This window comes from Lolium rigidum, chromosome 7 (assembly GCF_022539505.1).
Source record: "Lolium rigidum isolate FL_2022 chromosome 7, APGP_CSIRO_Lrig_0.1, whole genome shotgun sequence".
In the NCBI taxonomy this organism is placed as follows: domain Eukaryota; kingdom Viridiplantae; phylum Streptophyta; class Magnoliopsida; order Poales; family Poaceae; genus Lolium; species Lolium rigidum.
The window spans coordinates 285,588,386-285,604,953 of NC_061514.1; the positions used below are offsets into that span (position 1 = coordinate 285,588,386).

Sequence of the window (16,568 nt, forward strand, 5' to 3'; positions counted from 1 at the left end):
GTGGCCTGCGCGGCGGTCTCTCCACTTGTCTCCTCACTCCCCGCTTAACGCTCCCTTCCCTCCGTCCAAACTCTCCTCCCCTTGAAAGCTAGCCACGCGCTAATTGCGACCATCATTTTCAAACAATAACAGATTAACGCCATGCATCCATGCTCTTCTCGATAGGGATTCAGATGATCGGGAGATCAATGCAGAGTGTTCCTCATCGGCAGAAATTAAGCCACCAATTCCGAGGTTGTTATATATACATTGTCTCTTCCATATGTTTCAATTCCTGAAGTTCTGATGTTCTTGTTGTTTCATCCTGCACTTTTAGTTGCAGGATTTGATCTGTGTTGTGAGGATCTGATCTCTGCCGACAAGGGAGGGGATGAAATTGTGAGAAGGTGCATGCATGAACGGAGTTGCATGAGGTGAAAAGGGGGAACGAGAGGATGGCCCTGTTCGATCGGAATCAGAAGCAGCGGCCGTCGCTCTTCTCGACGGCGACCATCGCTCTGTTCGTGGCGCTCTGCCTCGTCGGATTCTGGATGGTATCCTCGCCGTCGCCGGAGGCCGTCCCTGCGGCCACGGCGACGGCGGCCGACATTAACAAGGCGGCGGCGGAGGTCGTCGTCGTCAAGGACAAGGAGGAGGACAGCTCGATCGACGCCACCAATAATTTCAAGCAGGATAGTACCAACGTCGTCACCGAGGTCACGACGGCCGCCACGGAGGCCGAGAAGCCCGCCGTCGACGCCAAGGGCGGCGAGGGCGACGGCGAGAAGTTGGCGTCGAAGAACCAGTCGTTTGACGACGAGAACGGGAGGACGGAGGGCGGGGAGCTCGTGAAGCCGGAGACCGCCGAGACGGACGGCGCCGCCGCTGCTGCCGCCGCGGTGGCGGCTTCCCAGGGGAAGAGCGTGGATGACACGGTGACGGACGCTAAGGAGCAGGCGGCGACAGACACAAAGGAGAGCGTGGGTCAGGACTCGAAGACGTCGGGTGACACGAAGGAGAGCTTGGCCGTCAGCCAGGAGGACACAGCGGCAGGCGACGCGAAGGAGACGTCGTCGAAGAAGCAGACGTTCGACGACGAGAACGGCAAGATGGAAGGCGTGGACATGGTGAAGGATGACGGCAACAAGACGTTCATCTCGGACGACGTCGTAAGCGTCAAGCCAATTGCCGACGACACGACGTCCGTGACCACCACCACCACAGACAAGACAGAGGCGGTTGTTCCGACCGAAACGGCCACCGCGACGGCACTCGAGGAGACGACCAAGACGTCGGACAATGAAGAGCAACCGCAACCACGGGACGAGGAGCAGAAGCTTCTTCCAGAGGCGCTGCCGAACGGCCAGGCGGAGCTGCTGACGGAGCGGGCGGCCCAGAACGGGTCGTTCACGACGCAGGCGGCGGAGTCGACGAACGAGCAGAAGAAGCGCGCCGAACGGAAAAAGAAGCAGAAGAAGAATAAGAAAGCCGCCGGCGGCAAGGCTGATCAGGCGGAGGCGGCGTCGCCGTCGTACGTGTGGAAGCTGTGCAACACAAGCACGGGCGAGGACTACATCCCGTGCCTGGACAACGAGGCGGCCATCAGGAAGCTCAAGACAGACAAGCACTACGAGCACCGCGAGCGGCACTGCCCCGCCGAACCGCCCACCTGCCTCGTCCCGGCGCCGTCGTCCTACCGTGACCCCATCCGGTGGCCGCACAGCCGCGACAAGATCTGGTACCACAACGTGCCGCACACCAAGCTGGCGGACTACAAGGGACACCAGAACTGGGTGAAGCTCTCCGGCGAGCACCTCACGTTCCCGGGCGGAGGCACGCAGTTCAAGACGGGTGGTGCGCTGCATTACATCGACCTGATCCAGCAGGCGCTGCCAGAGGTGGCGTGGGGACGACGGAGCCGGGTGGTTCTGGACGTCGGGTGCGGCGTGGCGAGCTTCGGCGGGTACCTGTTCGACCGCGGTGCGCTGGCCATGTCGTTCGCGCCCAAGGACGAGCACGAGGCGCAGGTGCAGTTCGCGCTGGAGCGCGGCATCCCGGCCATCTCCGCCGTCATGGGAACCAAGCGGCTCCCTTTCCCCAGCAACGTGTTCGACGTTGTCCACTGCGCGCGGTGCCGCGTGCCCTGGCACATCGACGGCGGCAAGCTCCTCCTCGAGCTCAACCGCCTCCTCCGCCCGGGCGGCCTGTTCGTCTGGTCCGCCACTCCCGTGTACCAGAAGCTCCCCGAAGACGTGGAGATCTGGGACGACATGGTGAAGCTGACCACGGCAATGTGCTGGGAGATTGTGGCGAAGACCAAGGACACCATCGACGCAGTCGGGCTCGTCATCTTCCGGAAGCCGGTGAACAACCATTGCTACGACTCTCGGCAGCAGGACGAACAGCCCCCTCTCTGCGAGCCCTCCGACGACCCGAACGCGGCGTGGAACATCTCGCTTCGGGCGTGCATGCACCGTGTCCCCACTGACGCGTCCGTGCGCGGGTCGCGGTGGCCGGAGAAGTGGCCGGCAAGGGCGGAGAAGGTGCCCTACTGGCTCAACAGCACCCAGGTGGGCGTGTACGGGAAGCCGGCGCCGGAGGACTTCGCGTCGGACTACCAGCACTGGAAGAAGGTGGTTCGGAACTCGTACCTCGCCGGCATGGGCATCGACTGGAACACCGTCCGGAACGTGATGGACATGCGGGCCGTGTACGGCGGGCTCGCGGCGGCGCTCAGGGACATGGACGTGTGGGTGATGAACACGGTGAACATCGACTCGCCGGACACGCTGCCGGTGATCTATGAGAGGGGATTGTTCGGGATCTACCACGACTGGTGCGAGTCGTTCAGCACGTACCCGCGGTCCTACGACCTCCTCCATGCCGACCACCTCTTCTCCAAGCTCAAAGCCAGGTACGTCGGGCGACGAATCATTCATTCACGGTAACACCTCCATCGACGGCGGCGCATGCAACTGGGTAATGAATTGATGTTGTGCACGCATGTAGGTGCAAGGTTTTGCCGGTGATCGTGGAGGCGGACAGGATCCTGAGGCCGAACGGGAAGCTGATCGTGCGGGACGACAAGGAGACGGTGGACGAGATCGTGGAGGTGGTGAGGTCGATGCACTGGGAGGTGAGGATGACGGTGTCCAAGCGCAAGGAGGCCATGCTCTGCGCAAGGAAGACCATGTGGCGGCCCACGGAAGTGGTGGAATCGGCGACAAGATGACCTCCGTCACCTCGACTCCAAGCGCTGGCCAGAAAATTTAACAGCTAGCACGGATCGATTTGATTGATTGATGTAGCCATGTAGGAAGAGGGCGATCGATCGAGTTGCGATTAATTGATTGATTTAGGTTTCCAAATAACCAGTTTAGATGAAGAAATCCGTACATAGTAACATAGATTTTGTTGGTGTTAATTGGTGTCTAGTTTCTTCTTTTTTTTGAGAACACGGTACAACGCAGACGCTCACAAACACGCACGTACAAACACCCCTATGAACGCACGCACGCACACCCTACCCCTATGAGCACCTCCGAGGGACTGAGCCGGCATATCTTGAGGTTGACGAAGTCACCACTGGCGCCTCGCTGTTGACGGGCACGTCACCTACCACTGAAAGCATAGCGCCGGTTAAATCCTGGAATAAATCCAGGTAAATGCAAACACCCATGTCAAGTCTAGGACTTGAACCTGGGTGGGCTGGTTCCACCACAAGGGACCTAACCACCAGAGCCAAGCTCCGTTTGCGTCTAGCTGAGTCTTTTCTGGCCTGCCATGTGTATTGCCCTGTGAAATTCCTAACTTTCTACGGAGATGCCGATCAATATAAAATATAGCTCAATCAGAGTTGGTACGCAACGGCTAGAACCTTTTTATTCAGAATGTGCTTTCTAACTAAAATTGGGATAGACTAAATATGTTGCCCCGCACAGTCCATATGTTCGTTCTCAAGGAGCGACGAAGGCCTATGCACAAAACCATCTCAAAAGAAGCCAAGTTATATAAAAAAAAACTTGGTTTAGGTGCAATAAAGTAGAAGATTTTCGCTATTTATTCATAGTGTTCCTTTGAGATAATCAATTTCGTGAAGGAGACTCCAACTTAAAGTTGCTGCATTGTGGTTTTTCCTCTTTATCAGAACCTCATGCACATGTATTAAGACTCCGTGACTAGAATTTAGGTTTTTGCTAGTACTTGGGCATGATTTAATGTCTCTTCTTGTATACGTCTCTGGTAAAAGAGGTAATTAAGAAAAACTTTACATGCAAAGGGGTGTCATCATAAGAAATTAGACAAATTATGAATGACTACCTAAACCCGGGCATAATGTAGGCTCGAAACAATGCCACGTTATCACAAAACATGGGTCACAAGCTGGAAGGTTGGGTTTGCACCTTGAGGATGGTATCTTCGTGCCAGATAGCCCACTATGTAAAGGGAGTGCCATTTCAAAGTTGTGTTTAGGCTTTTGGTTCTTACAAAATCTCTATTTTAGAAGACAAATTAGGAGATCTTATAATCACCGAAACCGGCAAAGCTTGTGGAATTAGGACCTAACTTTCTATGTAGATGCCGATCGATATAAAATATAGCTCAATAGAAGTTTGTATACAATGGCTAGAACCTTCTTGCTCAGACTCTGCGCGTTCTATCCAAAATTGGGATAGATCAAATATGTTGCCCCACACATCCTAGGTGAAATTGTTCATTCTCAATGAGAGATGAAGGCATATGCACAAGACCAACTCAAAAGAAGCAAAGTTATAAAAAAAAACTTGGTATCAGTGCAACGAAGTTATTTTTTTATTTTTCCATAATGTTCCTTCAAGATAGTCAAGTTCATGAAGGAGACTCCAACTGAACATTGCTGCATACTAGCTTTTCCTCTTTACCAGAACCACATGCACACGTATTAGGACTTCGTGACTAGAACTTTGGGTTGTTGCTAGTACCTGGGAGTGATTTCATGTCTCTCCTTTGCAACGGCTCGCAAAAGAGGTAAGGAAAACTTTAAATGCAAAGGGGTGTCCTCATAAATGATTGGACTTGGTATGAGTGATTACCTAAGCCCCGGGCATAATCTCGGCTCGAAACTATGCCACATTATCACAAAACATTGATCTGAAGCTGGAAAGTAGGGTTTACACCCGGAGGCTGGAATCTTCGTGTGAGATAGCCCACTATGTGGAGGGGTGCCATTTCAAAGCTATGTTTAGGCTTCTGGTTCTTACAAAATCTCTATTTTGCAAACCAAATTAGGTGATCTTAGAATCACTAAAATTGGTGAAGCTGGTGGAATTCACACCTAACTTTCTACGCAGATGTCGATCGATATAAAATATAGCTAATCGGAGTTCGTATGCAATGGCTAGAACTACTTTACTCAAATTGTGCGTTCTACCCAAAAATTTGATAGATTAAATATGTTGCCAACATAACCCATGTGAAATTGTCGTTCTCAAGGACAGATGAAGACCTATGCACAAGACCAACTCAAAAGAAGCCAAGTTATAAAAAAAAACTTTGTTTTGGTGCAACAAAGTAGGAAATTTTCGCTTTTTTCTCGTAATGTCCCTTCGAGATAGTCAAGTTCGTGAAGGAGACTCCAACTGAAAGTTGTTGTATAATCCAGGCTTTTCCTCTTTACCAGAACCTCATGCACACGTATTAGGACATTGTGACTAGAACTTAAGGTTTTTGCTAGTACTTGGGCATGATTTCATGTCTCTCCTTTGCAACGACTCTCGCAAAAGAGGTAAGGAAAACTTTACATGCAAAGGGGTGTCATCATCAGTGATTAGACTTATTATAAGTGATTACCTAACCCCGGGCATAATTCAGGCTCGAAACTATGCCACGTTATCACAAAACATGGGTCCGCAACTGGAAAGTAGGCTTTGCACCCTCAAGATGGAGATAGCTCTGAAGGAGTGAGAGCCCCTGGCAGCCCTCACTTGGTCAATTGTCTTTCTTACATACGTGACCAAACATACATGTCAAGTAATCATCTGGTTTAAAAGCGCTTCAGCAGGAAAGGACAAAAGCAAAAGGGAACAGGTGGGCAGTCAATCAGAGACTAGCAGCCGCCCACCCGCCGCAGTAACGACCCATCAACACGAGTTGATCCAGTGCAAAACTATGATCTCGATCACCAAGTTCCTCTCACATATTCTGGTTCGTGACGCATTTTTGGCCGGCGCGGGCGGAAACGGTCGTTCAGCGTCCGTTTGCTCCACCTCCACCACCGGCGTGGGACGCTCAACCTCAACCACCGCCGGTGGCAGCGGCATGGCCGGTACCGGAGCTCGTCATGATCGACGACGACGAGGATTAGGCGTAGGCGTTATTAGGTTTTATATTTTTATTTTCCTTTCTATAGTATGTAATTATGTTTTTATGTTGAAAAAAATGCAAAATCGAAAAATTGTGTCGTGCCGCTGGAGCCACCCAACGCAAACGGACGCACAGTCGATTTCTACTATTTAGCCTCCTGCCCGTGCGGCGGTACCTCCTCCACCGCCGGCGTACGAGCTTCCATGGCCGACGCCGCAGCTGATTGACCTCGTCAGTGACGACGACTAGTAGACAGCGCGTATTTTAGCACGCCTTTCTGGCTTTTTTATGTCCTTTTTATTATCATGTAAATTATGGCGTATGAATGAAAAAAAAATGAGTCGTGCCGCTGGAGCCACCCCCGACGCAAACGGATAGCCGGACGGTTTCGACCATTTGGCCCGACGCAAACGGACACGACGCGTCCGTTTGGACGTCCGAAATGCGCCGCGCCGCTGGAGATGCCCTTAGTACGAGGGAGTATGTAGAGAAAGAGGCAGACTTAATAAAGTACTCATGTATGGATCGATTAGTGTTTGCACTCACCCTAGCTAGTCCTCCATTCCGTCCGCTTTAATTGCAAGGAGATGGATGGATTAGAAAAAACAATCGCGACAACAATGGCATGCCTGCCATGGCGCCACGCAGTCTTGCCGCCAACACCAATGGCGGCATGGTCCACTGCTTTAGCGCCCGCTGACGGAGCTAGCCAGCCTCCTAACGTGCCGCCCGGGACAGTGGCGGCATGCCTTGCCGCCATGATCAACGGCGGCAGGTGCTACGTGTCACTTGGCACGCCCTGCCGCCATAGGAAGGTGGTTTTTTTTGGCAATTTTTTTTGCAGGTGGTCTTTTCTGGCAATTCGTTGGAGCAGGTGGTCCTTTTCGTCAAAAATTCATCCCCAACTTTGGGCATCTCGCTTGCACCTGGTATGCTAACATTGAGTCCGAGGTCCCCCACCCCCCACACACACACGGCAAGGAGGCCGTTCGATGTCCAGACACTTGGAGACGGCGAGTGGGCGTTGAATGGCTCGCACTTAATCGGGCATAACCACGAGAAGGCCAAAAGTTTGGGCATAGCCAGGGTAGGGGTCCTACCGAAGTCGCAGTGTTTGCATGGCGGACGGTATGGTTGTCCCACCAAGTCTGCTAGCACAAATAGTTGGTCACAGGGTGGCGGTGTTGGAAATATGCCCTAGAGGCAATAATAATATAGTTATTATCATATTTCCTTGCTCATGATAAATGTTTATAATCCATGCTAGAATTGTATTTTGTGGAAATTTAATACTTGTATGGTTTGTAACAATACCGTGTCACTTGTAAGCCTCTACTAGAATAATATGTTGGTTAATGATGGTTAAGATTTCCTATCCATGTACATGTGTTGTCAATTAACAATGGATTCATTTCATTAGGAGTATGACGTGATGAACAAGGCCTAACTAAGCAAAGCAATATGATCGTATCAATGTTTAAGTTGTTGTAGCTTTCCAGTGTCAAATATACCAATCGTTGGACACTGAGATTATTGCACTCCCTAGTACTGAAGAATATACTTTGAGGATATCAAACGCCACTTTGTTATTGGGTGATCATAAAGGTGTATTTGGGTATATCATCAAGTACTTGTTGGGTTGCATGTATCCAGATTGGGATTTGTCCATCCGTGTAACAGAGAGTTATACTCATGGGCCGCTCAGGTGGCACACATTCTATATAACTTGCAAGCAAGTGACTAATGAGGTTGTCACAACAAAATAGTGTATCACGATATGAGTAAAGAGTACTTGTTAGGAACGAGATTGAACTAGGTATGGTGATATCAATGATCGTATCTCGGACAAGTAAAATATCGCGATACAAAGATAATGGAATATGGGATTGTTTGAATCCTTGACACCGGGTTCAACTGAATATATGGGAGCCAATATGGATATCCATGATCCTGCTATTTATTATTGATCGAAGAGGTGTCTTGATCATGTCCATGTATTCTCGAACCCATAGGGTCACACACTTAAAGTTCGATGTTGCTAGTGTAGTAATGAGATATTAATTACGGTGAGACCGCATATTGTTCGGAGTCACTGATGGGGATCCAGGACATTACCAAAAGCTCTAGAATGGTCCTAAAAATAAGATTCGAGATTTTTCTGGTATCGTATTGGGAAAGTTCTAGAAGGTTCTGGAGAGGCCACCAGTAAGTCGCACACCTCCCGAGGGGACCACATGTACAAAGTTGGAGTGTCCAGGCCTATATGGGCCTAGGGCATCAGCCCCAGATGGCCCATGCAGCCTACCGAGGGAAAACCCTAAAGGGGATGGGCTACCGAAGGAAACTTAAGGGGGTAAGTTTCCTCCTTTTGGCCGCCGACTCCACCTAACTTGGAGGAGGGCCAAGTTTTCCGACCCCTGGCCTATATAAAGAGGGGGAGAGGACAGGGGGGCAGCACTCCAACCCGTGACGCCGCCCTCCCATCTCCTATCCCTCCTCCTTCATAACAACCGCTTGGCGAATCCCTGCCCGAACTCCGCGATAGCCACCATCGTGACCGAGCTGTTGGCATCTAGATATCATCTACCTCTCCACCATACTTTCTAGATCAAGAAGGAGGAGACGGTTCTGTGTTTCTCATGTGCATAACTCGGAATGGGATTGCAGATTTGATTGCGAGGAATACGGCTACATTGATCGTGTTATATGAGCTTACACTTTGCAATCTACAAGGGTATGTAGATCTAATCTCTCTTGTTTCTTGCATCTTCTTAGGTTAGATCTTGGCTCTTCCTATATTGGATCTTGGTTCTATTCGCATCTCGTAGAATTTTTTTGTTTTCTATGATGTGAATCCCATCACGCGGCTAGGTTTTTTAACAACCTTGTATCTCCAGCGTCCCACTCCATCCCAGTCCCCACTCTCTTGTTCCTCGCTCGACCTTGAGAGCTCATGGAATCTCATCACAACAAACCACTTTGTAGCCAACTAGAGTTTCAAATTTATGCATACAAAAACGATTTTTCATTTTAATTTGAGTTGAGTTTTAAACTCTTATGCATACATTACCTAAACTTCTAATTTGAGTTAAGTGTGTGGTTCCCAAAAGCAATGACCAAGCTAAAAAATTCAATAAACATAGTACGAATGCAGAAAAACAATGAAAGCACTCAATATAGTCTACTTTAGGATATTTAAGCATGTGGTAAAAAATTGGCGCCCTTTAAAGGATGACCGAAAAAATCACATGTCAGCTTGACAGAGCCATTCCTAAGAATATCGAGTTTTCGACATTATTTAAATTGTCTGATAAATATTCCCCAGATATATAACACCACAGTTTTGGACATGAATGCATATTTTTCTATATTTTTTAATATTTAAAATTTTACAAATATAAACTCTAAGAGACATAATAATAATAATAATAATAATAATAATAATAATAATAATAATAATAATAATAATAATGTAGAAAATAATAGGCCAACTGCCCAGCTAACGATGTTGTACACTTAATATTTGGAGGGTACATGATCGATAGTTTATTACATATAGAAATTCTAATAAAATGACTAATTAAACTAAAAATCTTCGTCAACACGGCATTTGGGGAAGGCCGAAGCCACAACAGCGCCGATTCCACTCTTGGAGGACGTACGATTTTTCTTCGGCTTGGGTTCATCGATGAAGACGTCCAACCAGTTAGAGTCCTCCAGCGACGACTCGACACTAGGGTTGGAGACAATGAGCACATTCACCGAGCATCAGGAGGGCCAGAACACTAACGACCCGTGAACGGCTAGGCGGCTCTGCGGAAAGTGGAGCCATTAGCGCCGCCTCCATCCTTGCTTTGAGTGCGACCAGTGCTTGGTAAATCGGCACATATCTACGGCGGCGAGGCATTGTTTCTGTAGTATTTTCAGTCTTTTTGCAGGTATACGCTACCCGCAACTCTCACTCAATTCATAGACGAGCCGGGGGTGCTGGGAAGGCAGCTAAATTGCAGAAAAAGGAAGCGGAAAAAGGAGAAGAAAGCGTGAAAATATCACACACGGTTTGGATGAAAACGCGAGTCCGCAAAGATGGATGATACGCACACGATTCTAACGGGACTAGAGGCTTGTGTTATATCACATATACTTTCTTTTCTTCGAACTGAATGTTGTTTTCGCTACGCCGGAGGATTGCGAGATAGCATACGGTTGAATTTGGACATCAGCTTTCTTCCGCACAACACATAAAAGGTGCCTTCCATGCGGAAATTCAATTTAGCTCCCGGGTGCATATTCTTCCTCTATTAGAATAATATATTTCAAAATGTTGAAAAAAAATTGAAAAAAAATTATACAGTATATTGCCATAATATATTTGTGTTCGTCAAGTTTCGCGAAAAACAAAGATTTTTTGTGGTCTATGTAAAAAAGGAAAAAAAATAACTTGTGAAAAAAACTTATTTTTGGCACCGAGATTTGTCTTTTTTACACACGCCGCATGACAAGTTGATTTTTCATGAAATGACTTTTTCGTCATGTAGCACGTGACGTTGTACGTGCGAATTTTTCGTTCAATTTTTAATATTTTAATATGTCTAATACACTACGGGAGAAACAGGCGTTGCCGTGCGACCGATCGCACGGCAAAGAGCCTATTTTGCACGGCAAAGGCTTTGCCGTGCGTCGACGCACGGCAACGTCTGCACGGCATTGTCCCCGACGGCAAAGACAACGTTGCCGTGCGCCTGACAAACATGCCCGGCAAAGGGCTTTTCCGTGCGCTCGCCCCTTTGCCGTGCGGCCGCACCTTTGTCGTGCGCGCTCTCTTTGCCGTGCGCTCGGACCTTTGTCGTGCGCGCTATCTCTGCCGTGCGTCGTGGAGGCTGCCGTGCGCCCCGACGTTGCCGTGCGCCCCGTCGTTGCCGTGCTGCTCCTCTTTTCCGTGCGTCCAGGCGCCAGCATGCACGGCAAAGAAATCTCCAGGCACACCCACTGGCTTCCCAGGTCTACAGGCTTGCGCCGGTGTGACCTTCCTCACATTTGGGCGATAACACTTAGCAGATTTTCCGAAGCGCGTATTAATTGCTCCGAAACCCTGATATATGTGGGGGATGAACATGGAGAGTAATTTTGTATTGCACATTGTCTTAAGTAACACTAATAAATATTCATCAAAAAGTGAAACTAATAAAAAAAAATATAAGTATGAGCTGAAATAAAATAGAAAGAAAAACAAATAAAATGAAGTACAGCACACGGCAAAGAAGTAGTCGCACGGCAAAGGCTCCTTTGCCGTGCATCTTGTCTGGCCTCACGGCAAAGAGAAGCCCACGGCAACGTCCCAGTCCTTTGCCGAGCATAGTTTCTTTGCCGTGCGTCCTTATTTTGCCTTTGCCGTCAGGATTTCTTTGCCGTGCGCATTTGAGGGACTTTGCCGTGCGAGGGGACGTTGCCGTGCGGCACGCGTGAGGTTGCCGTGCTCTGTATCTTTGCCGTGCGCCACACTGTAACTTTGCCGTGCACATGTTCTTTGCCGTGCGTGCCTCTTGCGTCTCACGGCAAAGAAATCTTTGCCGTGCGGTGGCTCACGGCAATGATTTACTGCACGGCAGCGCCTGATTTTCCCGTAGTGATATTTATTTCAAAATAAAGAGAGCATGCGATCCCATGAGCCAAGAGATCACTCCTCCTTCCATGCTTCATGCAGACCTTAAAAATCCCGGTCTGTACTAGCTTTATTCGGGGTGTTGATGCAGATGCTCTTAGTTATGGATTTTAGATATTGTTGAGAAAACGTCGGAGAATTGCCGCTTAGTTAACAATTCAACATGAACGATGGTCACTAGGATAAAAACGATGATCATGCTCCGTAGTAGTAGTACGGAAACAAATCGCTGGTGCATAGACCGTACGTACTTGGAGCCGCCGGCCGTCTCGGCGTCTCGTCAATCGTCGGATGGCAGGTTACGCAAATAGTTCACCAGCGCCCTGCCCAGCTCCTCAGAGACCGGCTCTACTCCCAGTAGGTCGCGACACCGCTGCACCGTGTCCTCCGAGATCTTGCCCTCCCTGCGAAGCGCTGCGAGCCGCCGCATCAGACCCTTCAGATCCTCCTCCGGGTCACGCCAACCATTCGCCAGCCGCCGATGCCGCTCCCGCTGCCGCCGATCCTCCCATGGATCCAACCATTTGTCGGACAGCCCCATAAATCCCAGCATAAACAACATGGCGCTGCCATACACACGAAGGAAGACGCCGTCGTCGCCGTAGCTGAAGACGTACCCGGTCACGGCGTCCACCAGCACCGCCAAACACACCCAGACGACGCACGCGTTCCACACAGCCCTGAACGCTCCCAGGACGCGGAGGCATGTGCGGTTGCTGGCGTCGGTGGCGTCGGCGAGCCGGATGGCATCGGCGAGGTAGGTGTGGTTGCCCACGGCGACGACGACGGCACGGGCCTCGCCCTCGGCGCACGAGGAGCCGGCGTACACGGCGTCGCCGGGTCCCTTGGCAGCGGGGAGGGCGTTGCCTGTGAGCACGGACTCGTCGATCTTGATGGTCACCGACGGAGACTCCAGCAGCCTGACGTCCACCGGGACGACGTCACCGGGCCTGATGTGGATGATGTCCCCCAGCACGAGCGCCTCCGCGTCCTGCCCCGACCACATACCGTCCCTCAGTGCCCAGAAGGCTCGCCGGGAGGGCGCGAGGCGGGCCACGAGTGCGGCCGCGGTGGATTCTTCACCGCTCTTCCTCTCAGCGTAGCCGACGGCGAAGTCGACGGCGAGCAGCGCGAGGAGGGCATAGCCGAAGGCCACCTGCCCGCCTCCTCTAGCGAGGCCGACCACCATGGCCACCACCGCGGCCTCCACCGACAGCGGAAGGAACGCGAGGATCTTGCTCTGTTTCTTCGACTCGAGCACGTTGCCGCCGCAGACAACGAGGAGGCCGGCGGAGGCCAGCCCCCGCGGCGAGGTCTGGAGCGCGGACAAGAGTTCCTCCATCGGGTACTTCCTCCACTCCAAGCCGAACCCGTCGTCGTTGTCGTCGAAAGCGGCTGCTCCTCTCGCTTGCGACGCGGCGCGGGCGGAGGGATGGCTCGGCAGCGGCGGCGGCCTGAGGTTGGCCATGGCGGCGGCTACGATCGAGCGCAAGTTGGCGGCGGCCGATGACCTTGGTGAGTTCGCTTCCGGTGGATCGGATATGTACTGCCGAAAGAGAGATCGGCGCGGCAAAACCCTTTCCAAAATTACAACGAAGTATTCTCGTGCGTGATCGATCGTGTCTGAAATTTTCGATATTTTGGTCTCCTACCTTGTAAAATTCTAGAGATTTTGGAAAGTTCAGGATTTCTATTTGAGAATTTTGGAATGTATTTTCAGAGGTTCGATGGCGGTGACACCCTTTGTGGGCGTGTGCCTGAGGTGCTAGCTAAGAATCTGTTAATTCAGATGTATTTTCTTGAGGGTTTCTATAGCTGGTGTCGTTGGAGTGATTTTGTTGTTTTTTTGGGCACGAAGAGATCATGTTGAGGTGATTTTTGTATATTTCCACACCCTACAAAAAATTTATAATCTCACTTGCAACCCTATTTACACCTAAGAAAAATCTCAATTGCAATTATACTTTAACAATAAAAATATTGCTTGCAATCTCAATTAACTGAAAAAAAAACTTTGGGAATGAATCTCAGTTGCGAAACCAGTTGTTGTTTCTCTATTTAACTTCCAACTTCTCTAGAAAAATTACAAACCATTTATTCTTCTATTTTATAGGAATAAGAAAATGTAAAAAATACATATAATTCTAACTTGCCTGTAAAATAAAATAAAATAGATATTTGGCTTGATAACAAAACAGTCCACCTACATTTTTCTCCAAGTGCGCTAGCCAAACTATCTAAGTTCGCTTTTAATTTAAATTTGACCCGTAAACTTGTGGAAAAATCCAAATGCATCTATAGCTTTCTCCGTTCCTAAAAAAGTTTCTCAATTTTATCTAGATACGAAGATATATAGATATGTTTTAATGGGGAGAGAACTATATTCTAAAAAAACTACAAATAACATGTGACAAAGTTGCCTGCCAATACATACATGCTAAGATAGTAACTTGAAGAAAAAGAAGAATGCCTCACAAGAAAATACTATCAAAGCCTCACAACAAAAGACCACCAATATACAAATCACATCTACTCTCTTAGATCAATAACATGACTTAAACTAGGGTCCACCTTAGTCTAAACATAGCTAAAAGATCAAGGACCACCTAGAGGGATGAATAGACGGTTTAAAAACGTCTTACGATGAGGGCTTAAGCAAGTGCAGAATAAAACTAATGTTTAACTTGTAAAGCAAAAAATCTATAAACTAGGGTTTGCATGTGTGCACCAACAATCTATGCTAAACAAGATAGGAAGAAGGTGATAGAAAGATATAGAACATCAAGCCTAGAGGCTATCACAAAGTAAAATGCATAAGTAAAGGAGCTCGGGTTGAGGAGTAACCAGGACACGCGGTGATGATGATTTATCCCGAAGTTCACACCCTTGCGGGTGCTACTATACAATAGAGCGGTGTGAAGACACAAGGCACTCTAAATGCCACAATGGTGCACCGTATTCTCCTTGAGCATTCCCATCAAAATGGAAATCCTCGATCCACTAAAGGACTTTTGAGGGTGAACCCGTACAAGCTTGAGATAAGCTAAACAACTTAATTGGAGGCTTCCGAGTAAACTCCACGAGGATCCCAAGCTTGAGGCAAACTCAACACTATTGGAGGCTCCGAGGTAATTTTTCACTAAGACCACACCGCAACAAAAGGCCACACCGCCAGAAAGGCTACAACACCACAAAGAACACAACAAGTCGTCTAGGGTTCCAAGAACCCTAGAAGTACAAGCTCAGGGTACAAGCACCCGAGAGAAATCACCCATGAAATCTCATTTTACCGAATCTTCGTACAAAAATTAAACCGATTCACCTTATGCAATGGCAAGAACAGAAGTGCTCAAATCCTTCACTCCTGAATTTTAACAAAGCTACAAAAACTTACGAAGGAATAAGGGAAGAAGAACAAGGAAGAAATCCACAAAAAAACTCTCAACATCTAGACCAAGTTCCCCTCACTAAGAGAAGATTTTGATAGTGTATTAGTAGATCTAGATCTCCTCTCTCTTTTCCCTTAAAAATAATTTAAGAATCATGGGAGGAATCAAGAGATATTGCAAGCTCTTCCGGGTCAACAATGGAGGTGGAAGAAATCAGAAGAGCTACAGCCCATGGGAAAGAAGGGGGTCTTTTATAGGCCTTCCCAAAATCTGACCGTTGCAGAATAACTTACCCAGATATTCCGGACCGGAAGGCTGGAGATTTTGCATAGCTGGAACGGAGATTACTGCCTTACCCGAGGGTTTCGGCCGAGTCATCGGCCAACTTCCGGACTGGCATCTGGATGCAAGGTGAAAGAAGATAGGTCGAAGATTACAGACCCCTGGACCGAAGATTCCATCCAGGTTCCGGCCTTGCATCTACATGGAGCACTGTCAGGCGCATCGTGAGGCTGGATTCCTCCGGTCTGGTGGATCGGAGATTCTGGCCTGGTCTAGAGACTCCAACCTAATCTTCAGCCTACCTCTAGCCTAACATCAACGTAGACCACATCCTGATGCATGCACGTCTGGAAGTGCTAGGGTAGGAGATTCCGGCCTGACACCCGAGACATTCGGTCTAGGCACAAAAACAGCACATACCATAATATCTTGAGATAGCGAACTCTGATTTAGGTGAAACCAATTTTCTTGGAAAGAGGAAGACAAGAGCTACCTCACAAAAAATGGAAATACTGAGAATAGGTGGGGAAGAGTTTCCATGAATTTAGAGGTGGAACCTCTTAACCTGAAGAACCATGGAAAACTCCAAACTCGAAAACGCAACAAGTTTTTCGTAAGAGATTCGTTTTCGATGAGCTAGATCTTGTCATGAGAATGAACACAAGCTCTAAAACATCACATGGATAAGAACCAAGAACCAAGAGAGATGATGCAAAGCATGCAACGGTTTGAGCTCTCTCCGAACGATACGATCAAGTTACTCGTTCGAGAACCTTCTTGATAGTGCGCCCAACTATCCTATAAAACACTCTCACAACTATGCCACAAAACCGGTAAGAAAGAGACTATCAAGAATAAACCTTGACCTTGCGCTTTTCACTGAGCTAAATTATAAAGATCTTGACCGCTTCAAA

The 16,568-nt window shown here is 48.8% G+C and overlaps 1 protein-coding gene across 1 annotated transcript; it reads left to right on the forward strand.

Moving 5' to 3' along the window:
• The first annotated feature begins 434 nt into the window (after positions 1-434).
• LOC124672898 (probable methyltransferase PMT26) lies at positions 435-3,211 on the forward strand. Its single transcript, XM_047209055.1, has 2 exons — positions 435-2,893; positions 2,989-3,211. Exons 1-2 carry the CDS (start codon positions 435-437, stop codon positions 3,209-3,211), a joined length of 2,682 nt encoding a protein of 893 aa, XP_047065011.1.
• The last annotated feature ends 13,357 nt before the right edge of the window (positions 3,212-16,568 follow it).

What these genes read in the sequence shown, in the direction of transcription:
- LOC124672898 (XM_047209055.1), top strand. Translation starts at nt 435, where the DNA reads ATGGCCCTGTTCGATCGGAATCAGAAGCAGCGGCCGTCGCTCTTCTCG. An exon ending in TTCTCCAAGCTCAAAGCCAG is followed by an intron (nt 2,894 to 2,988) that starts GTACGTCGGGCG and finishes GCACGCATGTAG; the next exon opens with GTGCAAGGTTTTGCCGGTGA.